Genomic DNA, 21,260 nt, shown 5'->3' on the forward strand with positions numbered 1-21,260 from the left:
CTAAAATTAGAAACCCCCAAGAGGGAAAATGTAGACGTCCTTAGTACCGACAGTCCAATATTTTTGAATTCCAAAAGAAATTTCTTTTATCTAGCCCTTGAGGTATTTGTTCACTTTACTTGTATGAGACTAGGATTTGGGGCCTATTATCTATGATTTGAAAGCAAAATCCCATTCGCATACCAAGTTTATTGCCTGTCAAGCCTGGGAAGTACCATGGACAGCAAAAGGTGCACTAAATAATTATTAGTCTGGAGCCCTTGGTTTATTATTTTACCCTTCTGGACCTCAGTTTTCTCACCCACTAAATGGGGGTGAGAGGGTTGTTTGTTGCATTAAGTTAGTGGTTTTCAGTCTTTGCCTACAGAACCTGTTATTCCACAGAGTTTCTTCACTGAATTTGATGTGATATATTTTGAAGTGTTTTTAAACAAGAATTCACAAGAAGTTCATATATTCAAACATGTTAAACTAATTTTACCTTATTCAAGCTCAGCTAAATTGTAAGAATTGTTGTAACAGTTGTAAAAATGTTATACCACCAAAGTAACTACTTTTTGCCCTCATCCTTAAGTTCTTCAATATGTCTATTTGGCTGAAAAATAAGTATCCTGAGATTTCAGGGTGAACTGTAAAAAAACTTACCATTACCATCTGCTTCTCTGTGATGATAAGAATTCCCTCATTGCTACACATCTGAAACCAAAACAAACCAGAAATAGACTGGTTATGATGACCATTCGCCATAATCCTTGATATCCAATTTTTTCGTCTACCAAAATAGCTTCATTGTTTGCATTAATTTACTTTCTAATAACTAAATGTTTACAGTTGAACTAGTGAACTAAATGACTTATTTAGTTCACTAAATTACTCATTTCACTCACTGACAATATGCACTGGTTCACATGGTTTGTGGATTGGCTCATCTAATGGTTCTCAAAGCTAAAGAGATTGTTGACATCTAGTCCATGGTTTCAAAATAATTTTTATGTTTTTATGGCTTTTTTTTCTGATGCTTAATGCTAACTAAGAAATGTCGATGAGTTAAAAGTCTATAATGAAAACAATAAACCTCACTAACCATCTCCAGTGCCCACAAATCACGAGTGTTAATGCTTTTGCTATATTTCTTTCCAGTCTTGTCTATAGCTCATAACGCAGATGAGATCATACTGTGTACAGTGGACACTTGGAATTCAGTGATTTAGCCTTCTTGGTTTCCACTATTCTAAACCAAGCCTGAATATCCATGATATATAGTAACTTGACATTTTACTGAGGCAGGAATATGAGTCCCTTATCCTACTAGACCAACATTTGAGCCTACCTGACGACCAGAAGTTCCATCCCAAGAGAGCTTTTGTTGCTCTCTGCTGGTGTCTTTTATGCAGTCATTTTTATGAAGTGGTAAAATACCTTGTTTCCTCGCCAAAAGTGGTCTCAAAAAGGAAGCCAAAACTTAACACTTCTAATGGAAGGAAAGAGGGAGTGAAGTTAAAAATTTAATGGCTTTTAGCAAAAATTAAGACTGTTTCTCATTGGTGACCCAGAGCTATGACATCACTAATCCCAGCATAGGCTCTCTCCAGTGTTCTGGTGGCAGTCCCAGCCTGGGTACTCCCAGAAGTCCAGAGGCATGCCCCTCCTATAAGTCAGGGATCTACTGCACGTTTTATTTGTTTTCCACTGCATTCATTTCACCCCATAGTATGGACCCTTTCCCCTGTAGCTAAGACGTTTAGAATCTAATCAAATGTAAAATCCTCTCTTGTGCCTGCCATGTCATAATTACAGCTTCTGTCTTACACCACAGGGAAATTTTTTTTTAATGCCTTTTTCTGTTGTTGTTCGTTTGTGCGGTACTTTGTCTCATCTTTGCCTCTCAGGTGAAGGCTAAAATCCATCATGTGGCGAGAAAGCCCTAAAATGTATGCCTGTGGTCCAGCAACAACTAAAAAGTCATCATTTTAGTTCAGCTAATAAGCACCTTGTGTTTTCAGAGTGGCTTTCGATGTAAACTACGCTACATTTGGCCTTCTGTAGCTCAGTCCATGAGACCGGAATGACTGTTAATGCTGTCTGGGGGAAATTGTGCAAGACATTGTTTGTGAGAAGATCAGAGAAGCACCTTTGCAGATCCATTCTGGCACGGGCCTCCAGTGTTCCCTCCAAGGCAGTAATGAAGGGGCTTCAATTGGCAAGGGTTGGAAAAGTGAAAAAAGCTCTCACTCATCACACTATCATAGTCACGATCATTAGCAAACAAATCTGTTTCTAGCTGAAACTGCATCCAGATTCCCCCTTCCCTCAAGGAATTCCAAGCAACAGTCCTGAGCAAATGCCCAAACTTGTATGCCCCGAGCGGCGGTTCTTGGTGAGTTCCAGTAGACTTTTTTGTCCAGCCCCATTTAATTTGACAGCAAATTGCATAAGTCATCCCTGGCCGTGATCCAAATTTTGAACAAAAATCTCAGATTGAATCTTAATGCAACTTTAAAGAAATAATCTGCATCGCGAAAGCCATTATGTATAGTGGGCATGTAAAAACCTGGTCACGCTAACTTGGTGACTAACTAGTCCAATGGCAGTACAGCCTGGTGGTTAGGAGGGGAGTTTTGGAGCAAAGAGTCTGGCTTGGGATCCTGGCTCTGCTGTTTACTGGTTGAGTAGCCTTTGGCCAGTTACTTGTTCTCACTAAATCTCTGTCTTTTATCCTGTGAAGTGAGGAAAATAACAGTACTTACCTCACAGAGTCATCATGAGGAATAAGTGCCCTAAGATATTTAAAGAGCTTAGTAGAATGTCTGACACATGACAAGCACTCAAAAATGTTAGTTGCTACAGCTATTATGACTAAGATCATGATTATGATAATGTCGATGTTACCTCAGAGAGAAACTGCTAAACTTTCCAGAAATCAGCTTTCTCCTCCATGAAGGGAAAAGATGCCCCGGAATTCTCTATGGGTCTAGAAATGGAGTTCTCTCTTGTTTTAACAGCAAGAGAGACAAATTCCTAAAAAATATCTTCGTCAAAGTGAATCACATGTATCAGATTTTTAAAGTACAACAACCATGAGCAATTAAGATAATTAGCATCTCCATAAATCACAGTGTGCAACTGCCTAATAATCCCCACTTAACCAGCTGTGAGACATTGCCATTTTATTCAGATGGGATTCATGCCATGTCTCCAAAAAAGGAGAACTCAATGTAAGGACTAGAAAATGGGCGCCTCGTTAGCAATTAAAGTATAATGAAATGTTTTCCTAATCTTGGAAGTCTTTTTGTTTTGTTACAAGAGGTAAATGATTTAGAAAAGTAACAACTTCCTTTCAATCAACCTCATTTGAATATATTGCTCTGAGAAGCGAAAAGAGTAAGCAATAAGAAAGATCACCATAAAATCCCACGTCCACTTTTATTCATTATCTATAATGAGGTAAGGATGTGAGGGCGATCTGGCTGTGACATCTGTCACCCCATTGATCGCCAGGGTTGATTCGGCTGATCTGGCTGGCTAGGCGGGTGTCCCCTTCCTCCCTCACCGCTCCATGTGCGTCCCTCCCGAAGCTGCGTGCTCGGTCGAAGAGGACGACCTTCCCCGATAGAGGAGGACCGTTCTTTGGTCAACGGTATACAAGTAGCTGCGCTCCCCTGCTAGAACCTCCAAACAAGCTCTCAAGGTCTATAATGAGGTAAAAAAGCAGAGTTCCGGTTTTTTTTAGGATGCATGGTCATATCCTTCCAAGTTTATAGTCATACCACACACGCACACATCATGAGACAATCAGCTATAACTCCGTTATTGGGGCGATTCAGTCCTTCTACCAAACTAGCTCATTACTACCAATAATCACTTGTTACATCTTACACTTTTGAAAAGTGTAATTATTTATGCAATTCTCTTAATTAACTTGTGAGTTAATGGAACAGGTATTATCATCATCCTCCATTTTAACCTCTATCACTTTGGCTTTACTAGCTAGTAACTTCTTTACTTCTCTAGACCCGAGTTTTGCCATTTGTAAAATGAGTATAATATTCCTGTAAGAGAGTAGCTATGAGGATTAAATGAGATAATACATAGAAAGCTCTTAGCAAGGTGCCAAGCACTCAGCCCAAGTCAGCTATCATTATCAAATTGAGAGCCAAACCTGTAAAATGACTTGCCCAATGTAGCTTCTTTATGAAGTTGATGAAATGCTTTCACATCCATTATCTCAATTCAGTTTTACAATCCCTGGGAGGTTAGCCAACAGAGATTATTATCTGTTATTTCCAGATAAACAAACTGAAGGCTAAAGAGGTTATCTGTCCCAGGTTAGATTGTGCAAAAGAAAGCTAGGTTGTAAGTCTAAGTGCTTCCAGTTCCAGACCTACCTCCTCTACTATGTAAACTCAGGTGACCCGATTCATGCCACAGACACCTTATTCTTCATGATGCCTTTAGCACCCTGTAATATCTGGTTTAAGCCCAACGTAGACCCCCACAACCAGCACAGTACTGACAACTTTACATGTCTATGTGAAGTTTGGTCCCCTGGGTCTTTGAAATGACCACATACCTAGGTTAGACAAGCCTCTTTTATATAAGCATAAATACTGATGCTTACTCAATCCAAATAGTGACCAATCACTTGGGAAAGTAGAGTAAGAGATAAACAAAGCCCAAGGAAATATTAGTCCCACTTACTTAAAAGCAGTTCAGAAATTGCATTCATTAATATCAAGAATATGAACCACAGAAATAGCAATGTGAGGAAATATTAATATATGGGGTCAAATGATCAAAAACTCTCCAGTGATTTTATAGCAGAAAAATGAATGTGTGCCTTAAAAATGTTTTCAAAACCTGGATGATGAAACAGTGTTCTTTTGGTCTGGTTCCAAAAGATAAGTGAATATTGCCTAGTAGGTACAATGGTTCAAAAAAAGATTGTGACCTATTGACAGAGTATTTTCTCATTTGCCGGATCCCATCTTGCTTAGGGAAGCCCATGGTGCTTTAAGAAGTCACCAAACATTAGAGTAGGAAAGATTTTGAGATGATCACCTAGTTCAGTAGTTTCCAATTTGTGGTCTACAGAGCTGCAAGTTCTGCCTTCAGCAGCCACTAGGAATAGAAGAGGGAAGATAGAGCTCCATGAGATGGGTTTCTAAGCACCCACTGCTACTTCATCTTAAAACTCCCGATTTCATCCAGTACTTATATGTGGCAGAAGTCCAAATGTAAGGCACTCAAGATCACACAGAAAGAAGTGACAGGAGAACTGACGGTCCATCTCCCAGCTCCTCAGGGGGTCCTTTTCTTCATTATACCATGATCCTGTGTGCTCTACGACCCAAGAAAAAGTGAACGCTTGTGTCTTTTCCAACTTTTGGTCACTTCTCTCCTGCCCCATCCTAAACTGTTGCTTAGGAAGAGAGTGGTTTCCGTTGCCCAAGAGTTGTCAAGAGAAGATGAGATACTCTCTTCTCTGCCGGAGCCCCCTCCACCACCCACAATTTCATTCATTTTTTTAATTGAGTGCCTAACCGATACAGGTTCGATGCTTGGTGCCATGGCAAAGGCAAAGAAAAATCAGCTAGGCTCTGGGCCCCAACACTGCCCAGAGAGAGTTGTATAGTGACAAAGCATCAGGATATCTGAAAGACACGGGAGACAGGAAAGAGATCTTTTCAAGCTGTCATGCTATTTCTGGGACATACCAAACGGAGGAGATGCGGAGGTAAGCCAAGCAGGCTAGAACCACAGGTGTCATTAAGCTGTCCTCTCTCCGCGCCAAATCCCCCAATCACCTCTGCTACCAGAGCAGCCTTCCTTAACTGCCAACCCCCCCCACAAAAAAAAACCATCTGCCCCCTCAAACAGATAGCAGAGCTAGAGGAAGGCAAGGAGTGGGACTAAAAATGTCCCCAGTGAGGGACAGTCTGTTGGGGAGTTTCTTTGACCTGGTTTTGTTTGTTTGCTTTAATTCTGGGTGGGGCTGCTTGCCTTTTTGTCTGCATACCAACAGCATGACTTCACTGAGTGAATAGTCACTAATTGCCTCTGCCCAGGGCATGGTGTCAAGAGATCCAGTGGAGAACCGAGATGGATTCTGTCCCATGGTATTAAACTAAAGAAAACTTATACATAATTAGAACTTAGTAGATACTTAAAAGCATCTTAGAAGTGATGAGTGGAGTTAGTGCGATGGGTGTATGGAAGAGGAAGAGCAAATTTCTGGCCAGATGTTGAGAGGGAAATTAAGGACAGGCTTTAGAAAAGGTAGCCCTTGACTAAGAAATTTCACTGGGCGACATGGAGCCACTGAAGACTTTTGAGTTGGGAAGTAAAATATTGGCTACCGGGACAGCAGTGAGCAGGCTGGTGTGGAGAAGGCAATGCCTGCAGGCAGAGAACTGTTAGCTGACCACTGCAAAAGGACCCAAACTTGGGTCACAAGGAGATGTGCTTGGCCAGACTGCACAGCCAGCAGAGCTAAGTGTTGGTAGGGAGCACAGGAACGAGAAGCAACCAGAGATGTCCCGTGGTGTGTAGCCTGGCCGGATGGGAGGATGGTAGTGCTCTGAACACCAACAGTGATCACCGGGGAAGATAATGAACTATCTGGACACATTGAGCTTGACAAAGCTAGAGAATATCCAGTTGTCAGGAAGTCAGCAATGAGGCTCTGCAGCTCAGGAGAAGAAGCAAGAGGTCATTAGAGTTTCGTAGAAAGGGACATTTAGCACCATGAAAAGGACTTGTTATGGTTCATTTCCATTATAAAAAGAACCCAGAACCCCGCAAAATAGGCTCCCCTAGAGACAGTTCATTAGGCTTTTTCTTGGAGAGACGGATTTACTAAATAGTGTGAGCCTGAATATGGATTGATTTATAAAGCCATTTAAAGTCGGGGATACTATTCTAAAATAGCTTCTGAGATGATTTCAAAACAGACTTGACAATCTTTAAGTGACACTTAGGATTTGAGGTGATGGCCTCATTTCATCCATTTATATCATATTTTAAAATGTTCCTGCCTTATACTTTTTCAGACTTGTATTTTGTCTTGCTTGAATATTCTAGTTCCCGTGACTATACATTATAGAAAACTCAGAAAACAGAAAAACGTAAAAATACAAAGGCAAACCCCAGGAACTAACAACTGTTTTTGGTCTTTTCCTAATATATTTCTGTGACATAATTATACTTATGTATAATTACATACTTATTTATATGTATTCACACATACATAGACACATATATGAACTACAAAAACGATTATATAGATTTATGAACACATGAATTTTCTTAGTATTGTGGTTCACATGGTATGTTCTACTTTGCATTGAATTTTCTTCAGTTGACATTATATTTGAATATTTTCTATGTCATTAAAAATGGCTCAAAGGCTTCATGTTTATGACTGCGTAATATTTCATTACATGAGCCTGTCTTAACATGGAAGCATTCTCCCAGCATTGGGTAGTTCACCAAGGGGTGTACTTTGAGAGGATGAAGTACCATGTCACTTACACCACATGAGTCCAGAATGACCTCATCCTCATCTTCGCATTTTCCCACCACAATCCCTGATGTTGGGGAATCCAATGGTGTCAGGTCGCTGGCCAGTGTAAGAAGTGCATGAGGGATCAGAATAGTTAAGGCAATGAAGAATGCATGGTTTTACCCCAAACCAACTGTTTTTTACATCTTCTCTTGTGATCATTTTTTTAAAATCATTTTTGCCTCCTTCGCCACTTCCCACCTATCATGTCTGAATGCAAGCACATGCACACATGCACACACACACACACGACCTAAACATGGGAAGAGCTTCTTAAAGTCCCTGAATGGTATCCTTTTCATCATTCTTCAATATGTACACTTTGCCTAAGAAAAAGACCAAGTGTCTTAAAGGTAAGTAATAGGAAGTTACATTTAGGCCACAGTGCCTCCTACCCTTCTGTGACAGTGTAGTGAAAGGCCAGGGCCATGGCATGAACCCCTAGAGAGAGCAGAGCCCATGTACATGAGCATGCATTAACAACACTGGACAGAGCACCATTGTTTTGATATCTTTCTGTTTTCACAGGTGCCATAGAATGATTTTATGAGTCTTCACCATGACCCATGCCATAGAAAGACAAATATAGCTATAGTTTTGCTGAATCCAGGTTTAAAGCTCCTTGTGCAAATAAAAACACAATTTCTAAATCAGTCCAAAGCAAAGCCCAACATCTTGAATTCTATATACACTCCCTTTTATTTCCCTTCTTCTAGCCTGTTTTCTTCAATATCATTGCCTCCATTTTAAATATCATCAGCTGATAAATCAATTGGCAGAGCTCTGTAACAGTTCGTTCTAATATTGAGGATAACAAATCATAGCTATAAAACTTTTCAGAAGAGAAGACAACAAACTGTTTTTCATTTAGAAGGTGGTGTAGGCATGAGTAAAAATACTAGGGTTAGCTCAAATATAACTGCAAAGTCAATTTCAATGATTTCTTAATTAACTGCTCTTAGATGTATATCCAAAGTTATTAGAAGAACTTTGGAAGGTTGGAATTCTTTAAAAATATAGTTCTTTGAAAAAGAAAATTCGCTTAATTCTAGACACAAGAATTATTGGAAAGAGATCACATGATTATAATAAAAGATAGGATCAGTCTTTTTCAGTTTGTCTGTCAGAAGAAGGCAGAAAAGAAGGGAAGTTTCCCTAACTTGGAAAAACAGGGAGAAAAGTTTAACATCAGTACTCATTCCATTTTTCTGTGAGAGCTGTGGGATTTTGACTTTCCTCAAAAGGCAGCATCCGGTTTCATGAATATTGTTATTTTATGGGAATGCCCATCCATACACAATGAAAATCTAGCCATGAAAATGAGTACAAAAACTTTAATCATACAGATAAATATAGAAAATTTAGTCACGTAAGATAAACAAGTAAATTAGTATGCCAAAGGTTTTCTCTCTGGGAATAGAAATCTATCTTTCATAGCTTTGTTTCCCATTGTCTTTTAATTTCTCTCATGTATCCTCGTACCTTTCAGTCATTTCTTCAGAAACTACCCTCTTTATCACTCCCTCTTATTTATGATGATCTCCAGTCAGTGCTGTTTTTATCTGTCTGATCCATAGTATACCGAGCTCACCCGTTTTACCCAAAAGCTTAGATTTGCTAGCCATCCAAAAAGAATATATTACGTCATGCTATATCAGAGAATGAGATTAAAACTGAAGCCTTTATTTATTTATTTAAATACAAATATCAACATTTACATCAAATGTGGATATATAAATATACACCCATCCATCTCTCCCAGGGATACATAGAGAATACATGAGTTCCTTCCGTATTCAAAAGAGAGACTTCCTATCATCTGTCAGTTGCAAAATAAGTATCTTCTGCTCCTGCCCTACCATGTTCTGTACCAGGGTGACAGCTGTGTATTGAGCTCTCTGTCTCCCACTCCTGATGGAGGGTCTTTTATAAGAGCCCTTTTATCTGAGACCAATTTGTCATAAGTCTTCCACAAGCCAGGGGACGCTGCAAGAAAATCTTGCCAATTGGAAGCTTTAGTTGAAATCAGTGAGGTAGTTTAGTGTAGTTTATTAGAGTCCGTGAGGCCTCTGGGGACCTCCACACAGCCTATAGTATCATTTCTTGTGAATCCATTAGCTATACACCCTACAAAGTCATTTCTTATGGCTCATTTAGGCTCTATCTCTGAATCTCACGAGTTTCCCAGGGCACTAGATATACTAACAAGAGTCACGACCATCACAACTACCGCTGTAATATCGGTTAACATAATATCACATTACTATAGACCACAAAAACGATTTTTCATTTCTTTTTATCTATTTTAACTGCCCTGCCTTTATTTTGGTAGGAAACTTGCTTTTTTTTTTTTTTTAAGATTTTATTTATTTATTTGACAGAGAGAGACACAGCGAGAGAGGGAACACAAGCAGGGGGAGTGGGAGAGGGAGAAGCAGGCTTCCTGCCGAGCAGGGAGTCCGATGTGGGGCTCGATCCCAGGACCCTGGGATCATGACCTGAGCCGAAGGCAGACGCTTAACGACTGAGCCACCCAGGCGCCCCGGAAACTTGCTTTTGTTGCTAGTTGCCTACTATATTCGCTAGTTCTCACTCCCTTTATAACAATAACCCAGTGACTGCTTTCTAGATATTTACTAAAATCTTTAGATATGCCAAGAGAAGAAACCTATTTGCTAATGCACATGCCAGAGTTTTGTTGATCCCCAGGTACAGACTCTTACACAGAGCTCTCTCTTTCATCAGGAGTGAGACAGTAACTGTAATTGCTTGCTGAGCATCTGGAAGTAACATTAATAAGGATGATAATAATGACCTCATAGGATGTATAATTTGGGGGATTAAAGAACATTTACAAGCTTATTGTGTCATAGTTAATGATGAGGTGCCAAGTTTTCTTGCCACCACCCTTCCCAGTGGTATTTCCTGCTTGGTCAGAGAACTAATTATAGTAAACGGTGCCCGTTCAAAGAACTTGCCCCATCCTCACGCATATGCTAGTATAAAGATACTAAACTGTTGTAGTGTTGTTTTCAGAGACAATTTATTAATGTTGTTTTGCATTTGTCTAACAAAATTTGTATAATGTAATCATTTAGTGTTTATTTTATTGTGTGTACCTTCTACTCAGAGGGTTGGCATTATTGTTCCTAACAGTGACGGATACAAGCAGATCATGCCTTATGACCTCTACCATCCCCTTCCTCGGTACGTAAATCAACCATCCTGATGCTAGAATTAGTAAATCAGCCTTCTGCTTCTTTTATATATCTATGTAGATGTAGACTGTGTGTTTTTCTGTAAAAGTAAGATGGTAGTATATTTTGCAACCCATCGTGAGCTCTGCTTCTGGATAGTACTGGGCTGCTCAGACTCTAAGCTTGTCATTTAAGAACCGTTTTAAGATAGGATCTTATGACATTGAAGCGGACACAGTCATTGACTCTGATTAGATACAGTGTATGGGTTATGTTGTGTCTTTGTTTCACTCCCTTTGTCCTCTTCTGTTTCTCTGCAGTAGGACCCTAGGCATTAAAGCCCTGTTGCTAACTCTTAAGCAAACACAGCCTGAAGTATTATCACAGTACCGCAAATGTGGGATTCCAGATGTCGTACTACTCTGCAGAGGGGCTTTAAAGATCCTCTTTGTGTTCCAAAGAAATTATAATTGTGGACCAAAAGGCAATGTTTTCCCATCCTTATTGTTCAGAACATTTGGGGGACATTTTTTTTTTCCAAAACATCCATTTCCATGTGCTGTGTTGCTTTTTTAAAGGACAGTCTTTTTTTTTTTTTTTTAACTAGAAAAAAAAATGAAAGTGAGGAACTGTTAAGGGAACTTGTTCTCTTTATTGATATATTCATACGAAAACTGGAGAGGCTGAAAAATATGCTAGCTCCTGAGTGTATGGTCTGCCACACTGGAAACAGCTCCCCAGGCAGCAGAAATTAGAATCAGGCTTGACGGAAACCCTGTGCTAGGAGACGCCTTTGCTCACTTGGACTCTAGGATGGGAGTCCTCTTTGCTCACTTGGACTCTAGGGCATCAGCTGCTATCTGGAACCCAGAGTTTCCATCAGATCGCAAATAGTACAAATAACCCATGGTAGTTTTCTGAATCTCAAACTGAACAAAGTCTAGAAAATAATTTTATTCTGAACTGCAAAATAAAACAAAGTTTGATTGAAAATCTCCAAAAGCTTCATGAAGTGGAATCCAAACAGGGGCCCTTGAGGTCATTGAGTTCAGCTCCCCAGAAATGCTTCCCTGTCCTCCTTCCGAGCAATCACACCTTTACACCCTACATTTATACACGTATGTGTTTACACAAATATACATATATGTGTATTTAGTGCATATGTATTCCCACATCGGTATACACACAGACAGATATTTTGATTAATACATGTACAGCTTTGCACAGTGGCAGTATCGTAGCCAATGAGGTTTATCCGAGGCACGATTATTGCTAATAGATTAATACATGTACACCAGCACAAGCTGTCATCCAGCCTCTACTTAAATACTTCCAGTGACTGGTAGGGAACTCAAGTTTCACCATCCTAATGGGAGCATGTAGAGAGGGGCATTGGATTTATACTCCATACAGCTGTTTGGGGGTATTTTTTAAGTTCTTCCACTAAGGGGTTACCTTATTAATCAGCTCCCTCCCACTTTTCTATGTCTATATTGATAAAGATGATAAATGACTTTAGGATGCTACTGATAGATCATTTTGCTGGCTTGATCCAGAACCAAACGTCTATAGTAAATGCTTCTTGAAAAAAGAAATGGAATGAAAATATAACAAGGCTAATCTAACTGAACCAAGATTTCATTTGATTTCAGTTTCCGTATCTGTAGAATAACTATCCACAGGACACACGTATCTGTTTGTGGGAAGGCCATGTATTTTACAATAAAAGCAAAGTTGGGTGTCAGGGTGAGCAACGTCAAGTTTATGTTTTTCTTGTAATACCACTCCTAAGTTTCTTTCATATCTATGATCTCTCTTATTTATATTTCTCTGGTATGACTAATGCCTGTCTTAGGTTAAACTTCATTTCTTATACATCTGATTTCCCCCAAATGCCAAAAGCCCAGTATTCGCAATGATAGATTGAAATGAGCCTCCTTAATGTTATCCTTAATGTTATCCAATGTACACATTGGCCTGTCCATGCATCACAATGGAAAAGGGCAATCGCAAATAAACAGACTGTATTTCATACTCCTTGCACTTCTGTTACTGAGCTAATTCTAAAGTTAGATATTCTGCTTAATTGGTAAAATCTTAGTAAATGGAAGAATTTCTGCAAATATGTTTTTACAAGAAGACTGGAGTCTCTAAAATGACCCAAAGTTAAGAACTGAGGCTCAAAAATGATTCTCAAAGGGCAGCTACCTTCTGATCAAGGCAGAAGGCTTTTCGTATTGATTATTTAAATAGGTTTTAGACCACCAGTGTAGATACAAAGCCCAGTTAATGAATTTTTAGATTTTTTTTCTTGCTTTCAGTCTTTGGAACACATACGTGAACATAATAGAAGAATGGAGTCTTATTAATTCATAATTAAAATATACAAATTTTCCACATCACTCTTAATTTTGAGAATTTCTTAAACTAAACACACTACATGTTTAAAAAATTAAAGGCCATTGGAGTTAAAATATGTGATATATGAACTCATTTTTTATTCTTCCAGGAGAGGAATCTTGGATATGTGCTTTTTTCCCCGCTCCCCCCCGCCCCGCACCAAGCACTTACCTGGTCCTTGTTTTAAGATATTCTAACTGATGCCTTCTCTCAGCTTTTATTATACTTTCTTTGAAGCACTCAGACATGTTTTGCCTTGAAATTCCACATAACCCTATTATTATGTCAGGATTCACACAATAATTTTTCACATATAGAACTATAGTGGTAAGATGGATCCATACTAAAAATTCTTAGAATAATATTAGCATCATTTGTCTTTCCGTGATCACTGACACTGAAAAGGATACTTATTACTGTTTGTGAAATTACGCTATGGGTCAGGTCCAAATGTTGAGACAGAAATTAATCACTCTGTCTTTGGAAGGGTCAAGTTTAGGTACGTTAGAGTACCAATTAGGAAGTGTGCTCTTTTTATGGCATCTTAATGTTCTAAGAGATTAAATGTACATTCAAAAACATAGTCCCACTTCACTGTCAGATCAAATCTAACATGAATGTGTACTTATATATTCAGCCCGATTTCATTGGGAATCAGACCCATTATCCATATCCAGAGGGAAGCTCTCCAGGTATTTACATGGAGATAAATGAGAATTGGTCTTACCTTTTGGAAGAGAGGCCCTCTACAGAGCTGCTTCGTTCTCTTGAAAGGGCTCAGCAAGTCTCCTAAGGGCTAAAGAGAGGGCCTCAGTTTCCCCCAATAGCATTTTCTTTTGTCTCTCCTGGGGAAATATGCATAGGAAAATATTGTACTTGGCAGCATGTTTAAGCTGTTGGTAGTAGAGAGAACAGTTGTTGCCTAGACTCAAACAGTGCAGAGAAAATGTGGAGGAAAATCCTCTGTTAACTGGGAAACACACAGTATCCAGGCTCATGCAGAAGAGAAGTCAGGTTCCCAATATACATGAAATCCTACTTATGGGATAATTGATGTCTCCACGATATGCCCGTGCAATATATTTACATTTAACTTTTCAAGTAGATCAACTTGGTGACATTTAGTTTCTCTCTCATTAAAATTATCTCTCTCCTAATTCTAAGAGAAATCTTAAAGTTCCTTTGCATTCCTCATCCACAAGCAGAATATATGCAAGAAAGACAAGCTCAGTCCCAATATTTCTATTTTTAAAAATTCTACATTCTCTAAATCTGCAGGAGGAGAGAAAAGAATCAGGCAAAGATATCTCTCTGCATCTGGTCCCAAATGCTTCAGAGCTGTGTAGAGATCTAAAAAACCCAATGGAATTCTCTTAAATGTTATTGATAATATTATAATTTTCTCCCTTACGGAACTGTATCTTTAGATTCCAATGCCATCGGCCTTCCAACCCAAACCAAACTTTCTTCACAATTCCAATAGTTCTTTATCAGGGGAAAGCTGACTGCCAGTATCCCTCATCAGTTAGGGAATGAGAAGATAATGCCTCACATTACTACTTTTGCTCCTTAGTGTAATGATGGCCTAGTTTGAACATCAGAATTGTGCTGCACCCATGTAGTCCCAAAGCTGATGATTGTAGAAACAGGGGAGAGGGAATGAATGTTTGGTTTACCTTGATCATTCATGAGCTTCTCATGTAAAAGTATCCAGAAGCTAAGTGATAAAGTACTGCATTGAAAATAGAAAGTATTGGCTCAGGTGCAAACTATTAGCGTTAAGTGAGTAATCAGTTTTAATCTTGACAAAGATATTTAATGGGATTTAGTAAATATATATATAACATAGATACAGGATATATATTTACAAAGTATGAAATAATATAAATATTATACACAGAATATATATTCAAACTATAGGGAGAGGGACTGACTAGCCCTCTTTGGAGTAGGTTACAGACAGCATGGATAGCCCTGAGGACAGCTCTCCAAACAGTAATTTCTTACATTTGCTGAGAGCTTCAAGGTTTCCAGAGCACTTTTGCCAACATTGAATCTTTCACTCTCACTCAGCAGATTTTAGGCACTAGACGGCTTTCGGATCTCTTGACTGTAGCCTCGCAGAACCCGATTGCCACAATAGGCACTGGGAATGGGGTTGGTCGGAAAGGTCACTGAGGAGGTTTGGCAATGTGCATGTCCGCCCTGATGACTCCCCTTGCTTCTGTAGGTGGGAGGCCACCCCGTGGACCGCGTGCTCCTCCTCGTGTGGGGGGGGCATCCAGAGCCGGGCAGTTTCCTGTGTGGAGGAGGACATCCAGGGGCATGTCACCTCAGTGGAAGAGTGGAAATGCATGTACACCCCTAAGATGCCCATCGTGCAGCCCTGCAACATTTTTGACTGTCCTAAATGGCTGGCACAGGAGTGGTCTCCGGTAACTGTGCCCTCTTTCTTTGTTCATTAGGAGAGTAAGTCCACTCTTCCCTCTCATCGTCATGACCCCACCGGCTACCCTGTGCAGCTCCCCACTTCTCTTGAGGTGTACCGGGTTAGCTCCTGATGTAGGCACGCCCCAAATCCAGCATAGCCAAAAGTAAATGAGTAAATATGCATTAACTTCAAGTTACTTCGAGAAGCCTCTATCACTCATAACATTCCCTCAAGTGGCAAAGAGAGGCAAGTGTCTGTCAGGAGTCATTGAGGCCAAATGACTGATCCTGAATGTCCAGAAGCTGCTCTGATGATAGAGCTCAGTAGACCACGGTTTGGTTTTATTTTTTATTTCTTATACTTTGTCTACATCCAGAAAGGGTTTGAGTAGATTCCAATTAAAACTATCTGTATTATTCATTGGAAAAAAAAATATGAAATGGAAATGGCGAAATAATTAGAATGAGGATGAAGTAGGATAATTAAAAGCAGAACATTCTAGAACGTTAGGAAAACTGTTGCAGCAGCTTAAAGAATATGTTACTTGGGGTTTCCTGGCTGCTACTGCAGAAGGTTTGAAATGGCAAAAGAGATAGAAAGATGAGGAGGTAAGCCACTGTGCCCCGAGCCACAGAGACGACAAAAGACTTCTCACTTCACTATGTGGCTTTGGGGCAGCAGGATCAGAGCTGTGACGTTTCTCTCCATCTAGACTTGCTCCCTGGCGTCTAGAAGCACTGGAGGTGCCGTCTACATCTGGCCGTTGAATCAACTCCCTGAAACATTTTTGACCATGTCAGTATAATCAATTGGATCAGCCATGCTGCAATATAAATTTACTATGATGGCAGTTTGCAAAGTGTTAATGTCTATATGGGAGCTAGCAAAGTGACTAAATACAATTAAAATGCAGTGTTAGTGATCAAAAATGAGCACACTCTACAGTTTCTTTTCTCCTTTTCGCTGCTTGGTTTGGGACTTGGCACGCAGTGGGTGCTTAAGGAATGTTGCCTAACTAATCTAAATCTGAGAAACTGAAAGTGATTTAATTTTCAGCCAGCTTCACCCTAAATAGCCAAATAGAACAAAGACTCCATGAATGGTAAGAAATGGTACAAATCCACCGGGAGTCCTTATCTAAAGGCAGCCCTTTAAAGAGTCTCAGGTGAGAAACGAGGCAAAGTAAACAAGGCTTTGCTATGAGTCTCCTCTCTCTTGCATTCTCCTTCCAGTGCACCGTGACATGTGGCCAGGGCCTCAGGTATCGGGTGGTCCTCTGCATCGACCATCGTGGAATGCACACAGGAGGTTGTAGCCCCAAAACGAAGCCCCACATAAAAGAGGAATGTGTCATACCCACTCCCTGCTATAAACCCAAAGGTAACTCAACAGGTGCTCTGTTACCAGTCTTTTCATTGTTATGTGTCTTCGGGGACTGTTTGAAACTCCGTGGGATATTTTTAAATATCCCGAGTGTTCTTAGTAACTCTTTTGTGTAGCTTAGACTCTACTAAGCAGACTTAACTCTTTCTAAAAATCTTTCCACTCCTTTTGCTTGCAAATTGTTTTTAAGTACTACATATTTACATAATTCTCTCCTGGATCGTAAAGCTGTTTGAAGACTGTTGCTGAAAAGTATCAGCTACATCTGCTTAAAAGGAGATATTATAGAGATGTTGGAGAAATACGTGTGTGATTTACTAGTCACATTTCTTGCTGTTAAAAATAATGCAGTGAATCCAAGAGTGTCTACTTTGGGAAGCATCAAGTACATTAGGAGGCTTCATACTTCAAATTGCTGAAACAGAAAGGCGTTGCTTCTTATATTGATAATTAAAACATTAATACGAGACTAGATTCCAGAATCATAATTTGAAATGGAAATCTGAAATAAATCAGAATTTAACAGATACTGCAAATAATTTATAAAAAGCGAATTTTAGAAAATTTCTACTGAGTGAGGAAGATTTATTATAATTATACAGGGTCTCTCAGATTGGCATGCATGCTAACTGGACTTCTTTGCTGATATTGCTATTAGGGGCATCATCCAATGATATTGCTATCATCCATGTCAAGGAACTAGAAAATGCCAAAGTCACAAACCAATCAGAAGTAGAGAACTCCTTATTATAAGCTATCCTATTATCAATATTAAATATGATTCCCTTTTGCTTCTTTTTTTAATTATGTTCAGTTAGCCACTGTATAGTACATAGTTAGTCCCTGATACAGTGTTCAGTGATTCATTAGTTAAGTATAATACCCAGTGCTCATCACAGCACATGCCCTCTTCAATACCCATCACCCTGTTACCCCCTCCTCTCACCCTCCCCCACCGAAACCCCCCAATTGTTTCTCGGGGTCCACAGTCTCTCATGGTTCATCTCCCTCTCTGATTTCTCCCCCTTTGGATTTCCTCCCTTCCCTTTGCTTCTTAATTTATTTCTCTAACCATTACATTTCTCAGAAAATCAGCCACAGTGTAGCTCTTTATTTACTATAGGTTGCCCTTGGTGGGAGTGAATGGTGTCATGAAATCTAAATGATATAATGGAAATAAAAACAAAAATACCCAAAACCCTGATACATTGTAATAAATGCGTCTCTCTCTCTCTCTCTCTCTCTCTCTCTGAGACTCAGTGTCCTCATCTGTAAAATGGGGCTAATAATAGTAACTACCTCAGAGATCACGTGAGTATTACATGAGAAATAGTGCAGACAGGGTGCTCAGCTCACTGCCTGGAATATAGTCAGTTCTCCACACATGCGATCTTCAACTCCTGACTATCATCAGCATCCTCAGATGCGGGAGGAAGAGGCCACCAGTACCTCTGACAGGATCCGCTTCAAATAGACAATAAAGTATCGCAGGCCTAATAGTACCAGCTGAACGCTTCCTCGCTGAAACAGAAATGGCTCACCCTGTCAGATATGGCGAGGCTGACTGAGTCACTCAGTCGGGAGACGTGGGCTAGCTGTAAAATGATGTTTGTGTGGGTACCATGATCACCATGTTTAAGTGTTAGCAGATCCTTCTGGCCTTAGCAGTATTATATTTCTCACTCGCTTTGTTTTCTGACTAAAAGAAAAGGAGTGATGCCCCTAACTTAAAATAGTCAATTATTTATTAGCTCTGTCTTTACCAAGCCACTTCGGAGAAAGAAAAGCAGTTTGTGGTTAACTATCAAGAATAAAATCTGGATTTTCACAACTAAGTAGTGAGTCTGGCTCTCTAAACATCATTAAAATGCCATATAATTCTATGGTGTATGCATATAGAGACATATTTCTTTCATCTTTACAATTAGATGTCATAAAATGGTGATAGAGCTTCACTGGCTCATACTATAAAGGCAAATATGCCTATAAATGACCCTAATAAATGTGTCAAAATGGGAATCTTGGCACTTACTTCTGTAGGGGCAGTTAGAACCTCTGTCTTTCTTTTTCTCCTTCACAGTTTTTTTTTTTTTCCAGGAAGCAGTTAGGAAGCTTGTCCTGAATTGTGTGGCCAAAAGCTAGATAAATAGGTGACGCAGTCAAATTATGGGTTATGGGCCCTCGATTGCTCATATTCCAACTGTCCATGAGCCCTGGGGTGGCGCGGGATGAGTCAGAAATCTAAAGCAGTGTTTTGTGAATTTCAGAGTGGCAGTTTTGTTTGTTTGTGACAATATGGCGTAGATCACACTTCACCCAAAGGAATAAAGAAAAACATGTCAGAATTTATTAAAGGATTACAGTATAATTTATTGCACTTCATGTTTGTCTTAAAAGATAAATATTGTTCTATCTTTTTAACAGGAAATAGTGAGGAGATACTTTGATGACTCTTCATATACATGTCAAGCCAGTGTTCCTAGTTACGACTTTCATAATAAAAAAATTCTCCTTTGCTCTTCCACGTAATAAAAGGGAAACATAAAATCTAGTAGACTGGTATTACTAAACATTTTAAAATATTCTTTTTTCTTGATATAACCATCATCAGAAAGAGAAATTTACCTAAAAACTTATCATTTGTGGTTATCAACATGGTTTCTAGGTAGTGCAAAATCAGGAACTGGTGAGGAGATTAAAGAATTTCCCTAAAATTCCAAATTGGTTCTAACCTCTTCTCTTTTATATGCATGCACTTAATTCTCAGAGAAGCTTCCAGTAGAGGCCAAGCTTCCATGGTACAAACAAGCTCAAGAGCTAGAAGAAGGAGCCGCTGTGTCAGAAGAGCCCTCGTAAGTTTTATTTATTTTTTTAATTTTTTATTGTTATGTTAATCACCATACATTACATCATTAGTTTTTGATGTAGTGTTCCATGATTCATTGTTTGTGCATAACACCCAGTGCTCCATGCAGAACGTGCCCTCTTTAATATCCATCACCAGGCTAACCCATCCTCCCACCCCCCTCCCCTCTAGAACCCTCAGTTTGTTTTTCAGAGTCCATCATCTCTCATGGTTCATCTCCCCCTCCGATTTCCCCCCCTTCATCCTTCCCCCACACCGCTATCATCTTCTTCTTTTTTTTTTTTCTTAACATATATTGCATTATTTGTTTCAGAGGTACAGATCTGTGATTCAACCGTCTTGCACAATTCACAGTGCTCACCATAGCACATACCCTCCCCAATGTCTATCACCTAGCCACCCCATCCCTCCCACCCCACCCCCCACTCCAACAACACTCAGTTTGTTTCCTGAGATGAAGAATTCCTCATATCAGTGAGGTCATATGATACATGCCTTTCTCTGATTGACTTATTTCACTCAGCATAACACCCTCCAGTTCCATCCATGTCATTGCAAATGGCAAGATCTCATTCCTTTTGATGGCTGCATAATATTCCATTGTATATACATACCACATCTTCTTTATCCATTCATCTGTCAATGGACATCTTGGCTCTTTCCACAGTTTGGCTATTGTGGACAATCCTACTATAAACATCGGGGTGCACATACCCCTTCGGATCCCTACATTTGTATCTTTGGGGTAAATACCCAGTAGTGCAATTGCTGGATCGTATGGTAGCTCTACTTTCAACTTTTTGAGGAACATCCATACTGTTTTCCAGAGTGGTTGCACCAGCTTGCCTTCCCACCAACAGTGTAGGAGGGTTCCCCTTTCTCCGCATCCCCGCCAACATCTGTCGTTTCCTGACTTGTTAATTTTAGCCATTCTGACTGGTGTGAGGTGGTATCTCATTGAGGTTTTAATTTGGATTTCCCTGATGCCGAGTGATGTTGAGCACTTTTTCATGTGTGAGCCCTCGTAAGTTTTAAAACCACAAGATGTTTTGCTTTTGAAACTGACTGGTTTTAAGAACGTAGTGTCTCACTGAATGTGGCTTCCCTGGGTTTTGAATCAGGTGTAATCCTCTTGCCAAGGGTCAAAATGAGCCTTTGGGGCTCTCACATTGGAGATTTATCAGTTCCTTAGTGTTTCTCAAAACGCGTGATTGCATTTTTTGCTCTCTAAATACTTTTCAGTTTTGAAGTAAGAAAATGAAGGGGGAGCGTCTCCCCCTCTTCTCCAAAATCTGACCTCCTCTTTTCTAAGAGGCGAAAGGTGAGAAGGCCCAGGCTCCCTCTGATGATGTAACATAGATTTGATGTGAAAGTCTGGGCAGCTTTTCACATTCCTTATATCCCAGCTTTGCAGTATAGCCA

At 39.8% G+C, this 21,260-nt stretch overlaps 1 protein-coding gene and 1 pseudogene across 2 annotated transcripts in view; both read left to right on the plus strand.

Moving 5' to 3' along the window:
* ADAMTSL1 (ADAMTS like 1) overlaps window positions 1–21,260 on the plus strand; it is a 939,419-nt gene that overhangs the window by 713,817 nt on the left and 204,342 nt on the right. For both annotated transcript variants that reach the window (XM_064579938.1, XM_064579939.1), the window contains 4 exons: window positions 10,718–10,768; window positions 15,389–15,593; window positions 16,822–16,969; window positions 19,740–19,824. In XM_064579938.1, coding sequence (XP_064436008.1) covers window positions 10,718–10,768; window positions 15,389–15,593; window positions 16,822–16,969; window positions 19,740–19,824 — 489 coding nt within the window. The remainder of the gene's footprint in view (window positions 1–10,717; window positions 10,769–15,388; window positions 15,594–16,821; window positions 16,970–19,739; window positions 19,825–21,260) is intronic.
* Window positions 11,974–12,047, plus strand: LOC123850383 (U4 spliceosomal RNA; annotated as a pseudogene).

The sequence above is a fragment of the Mirounga angustirostris genome, unplaced genomic scaffold, assembly GCF_029215605.1.
Source record: "Mirounga angustirostris isolate CCGP_5_RB_7025 unplaced genomic scaffold, mMirAng1.0.hap1 SCAF_15, whole genome shotgun sequence".
Lineage (NCBI taxonomy): Eukaryota > Metazoa > Chordata > Mammalia > Carnivora > Phocidae > Mirounga > Mirounga angustirostris.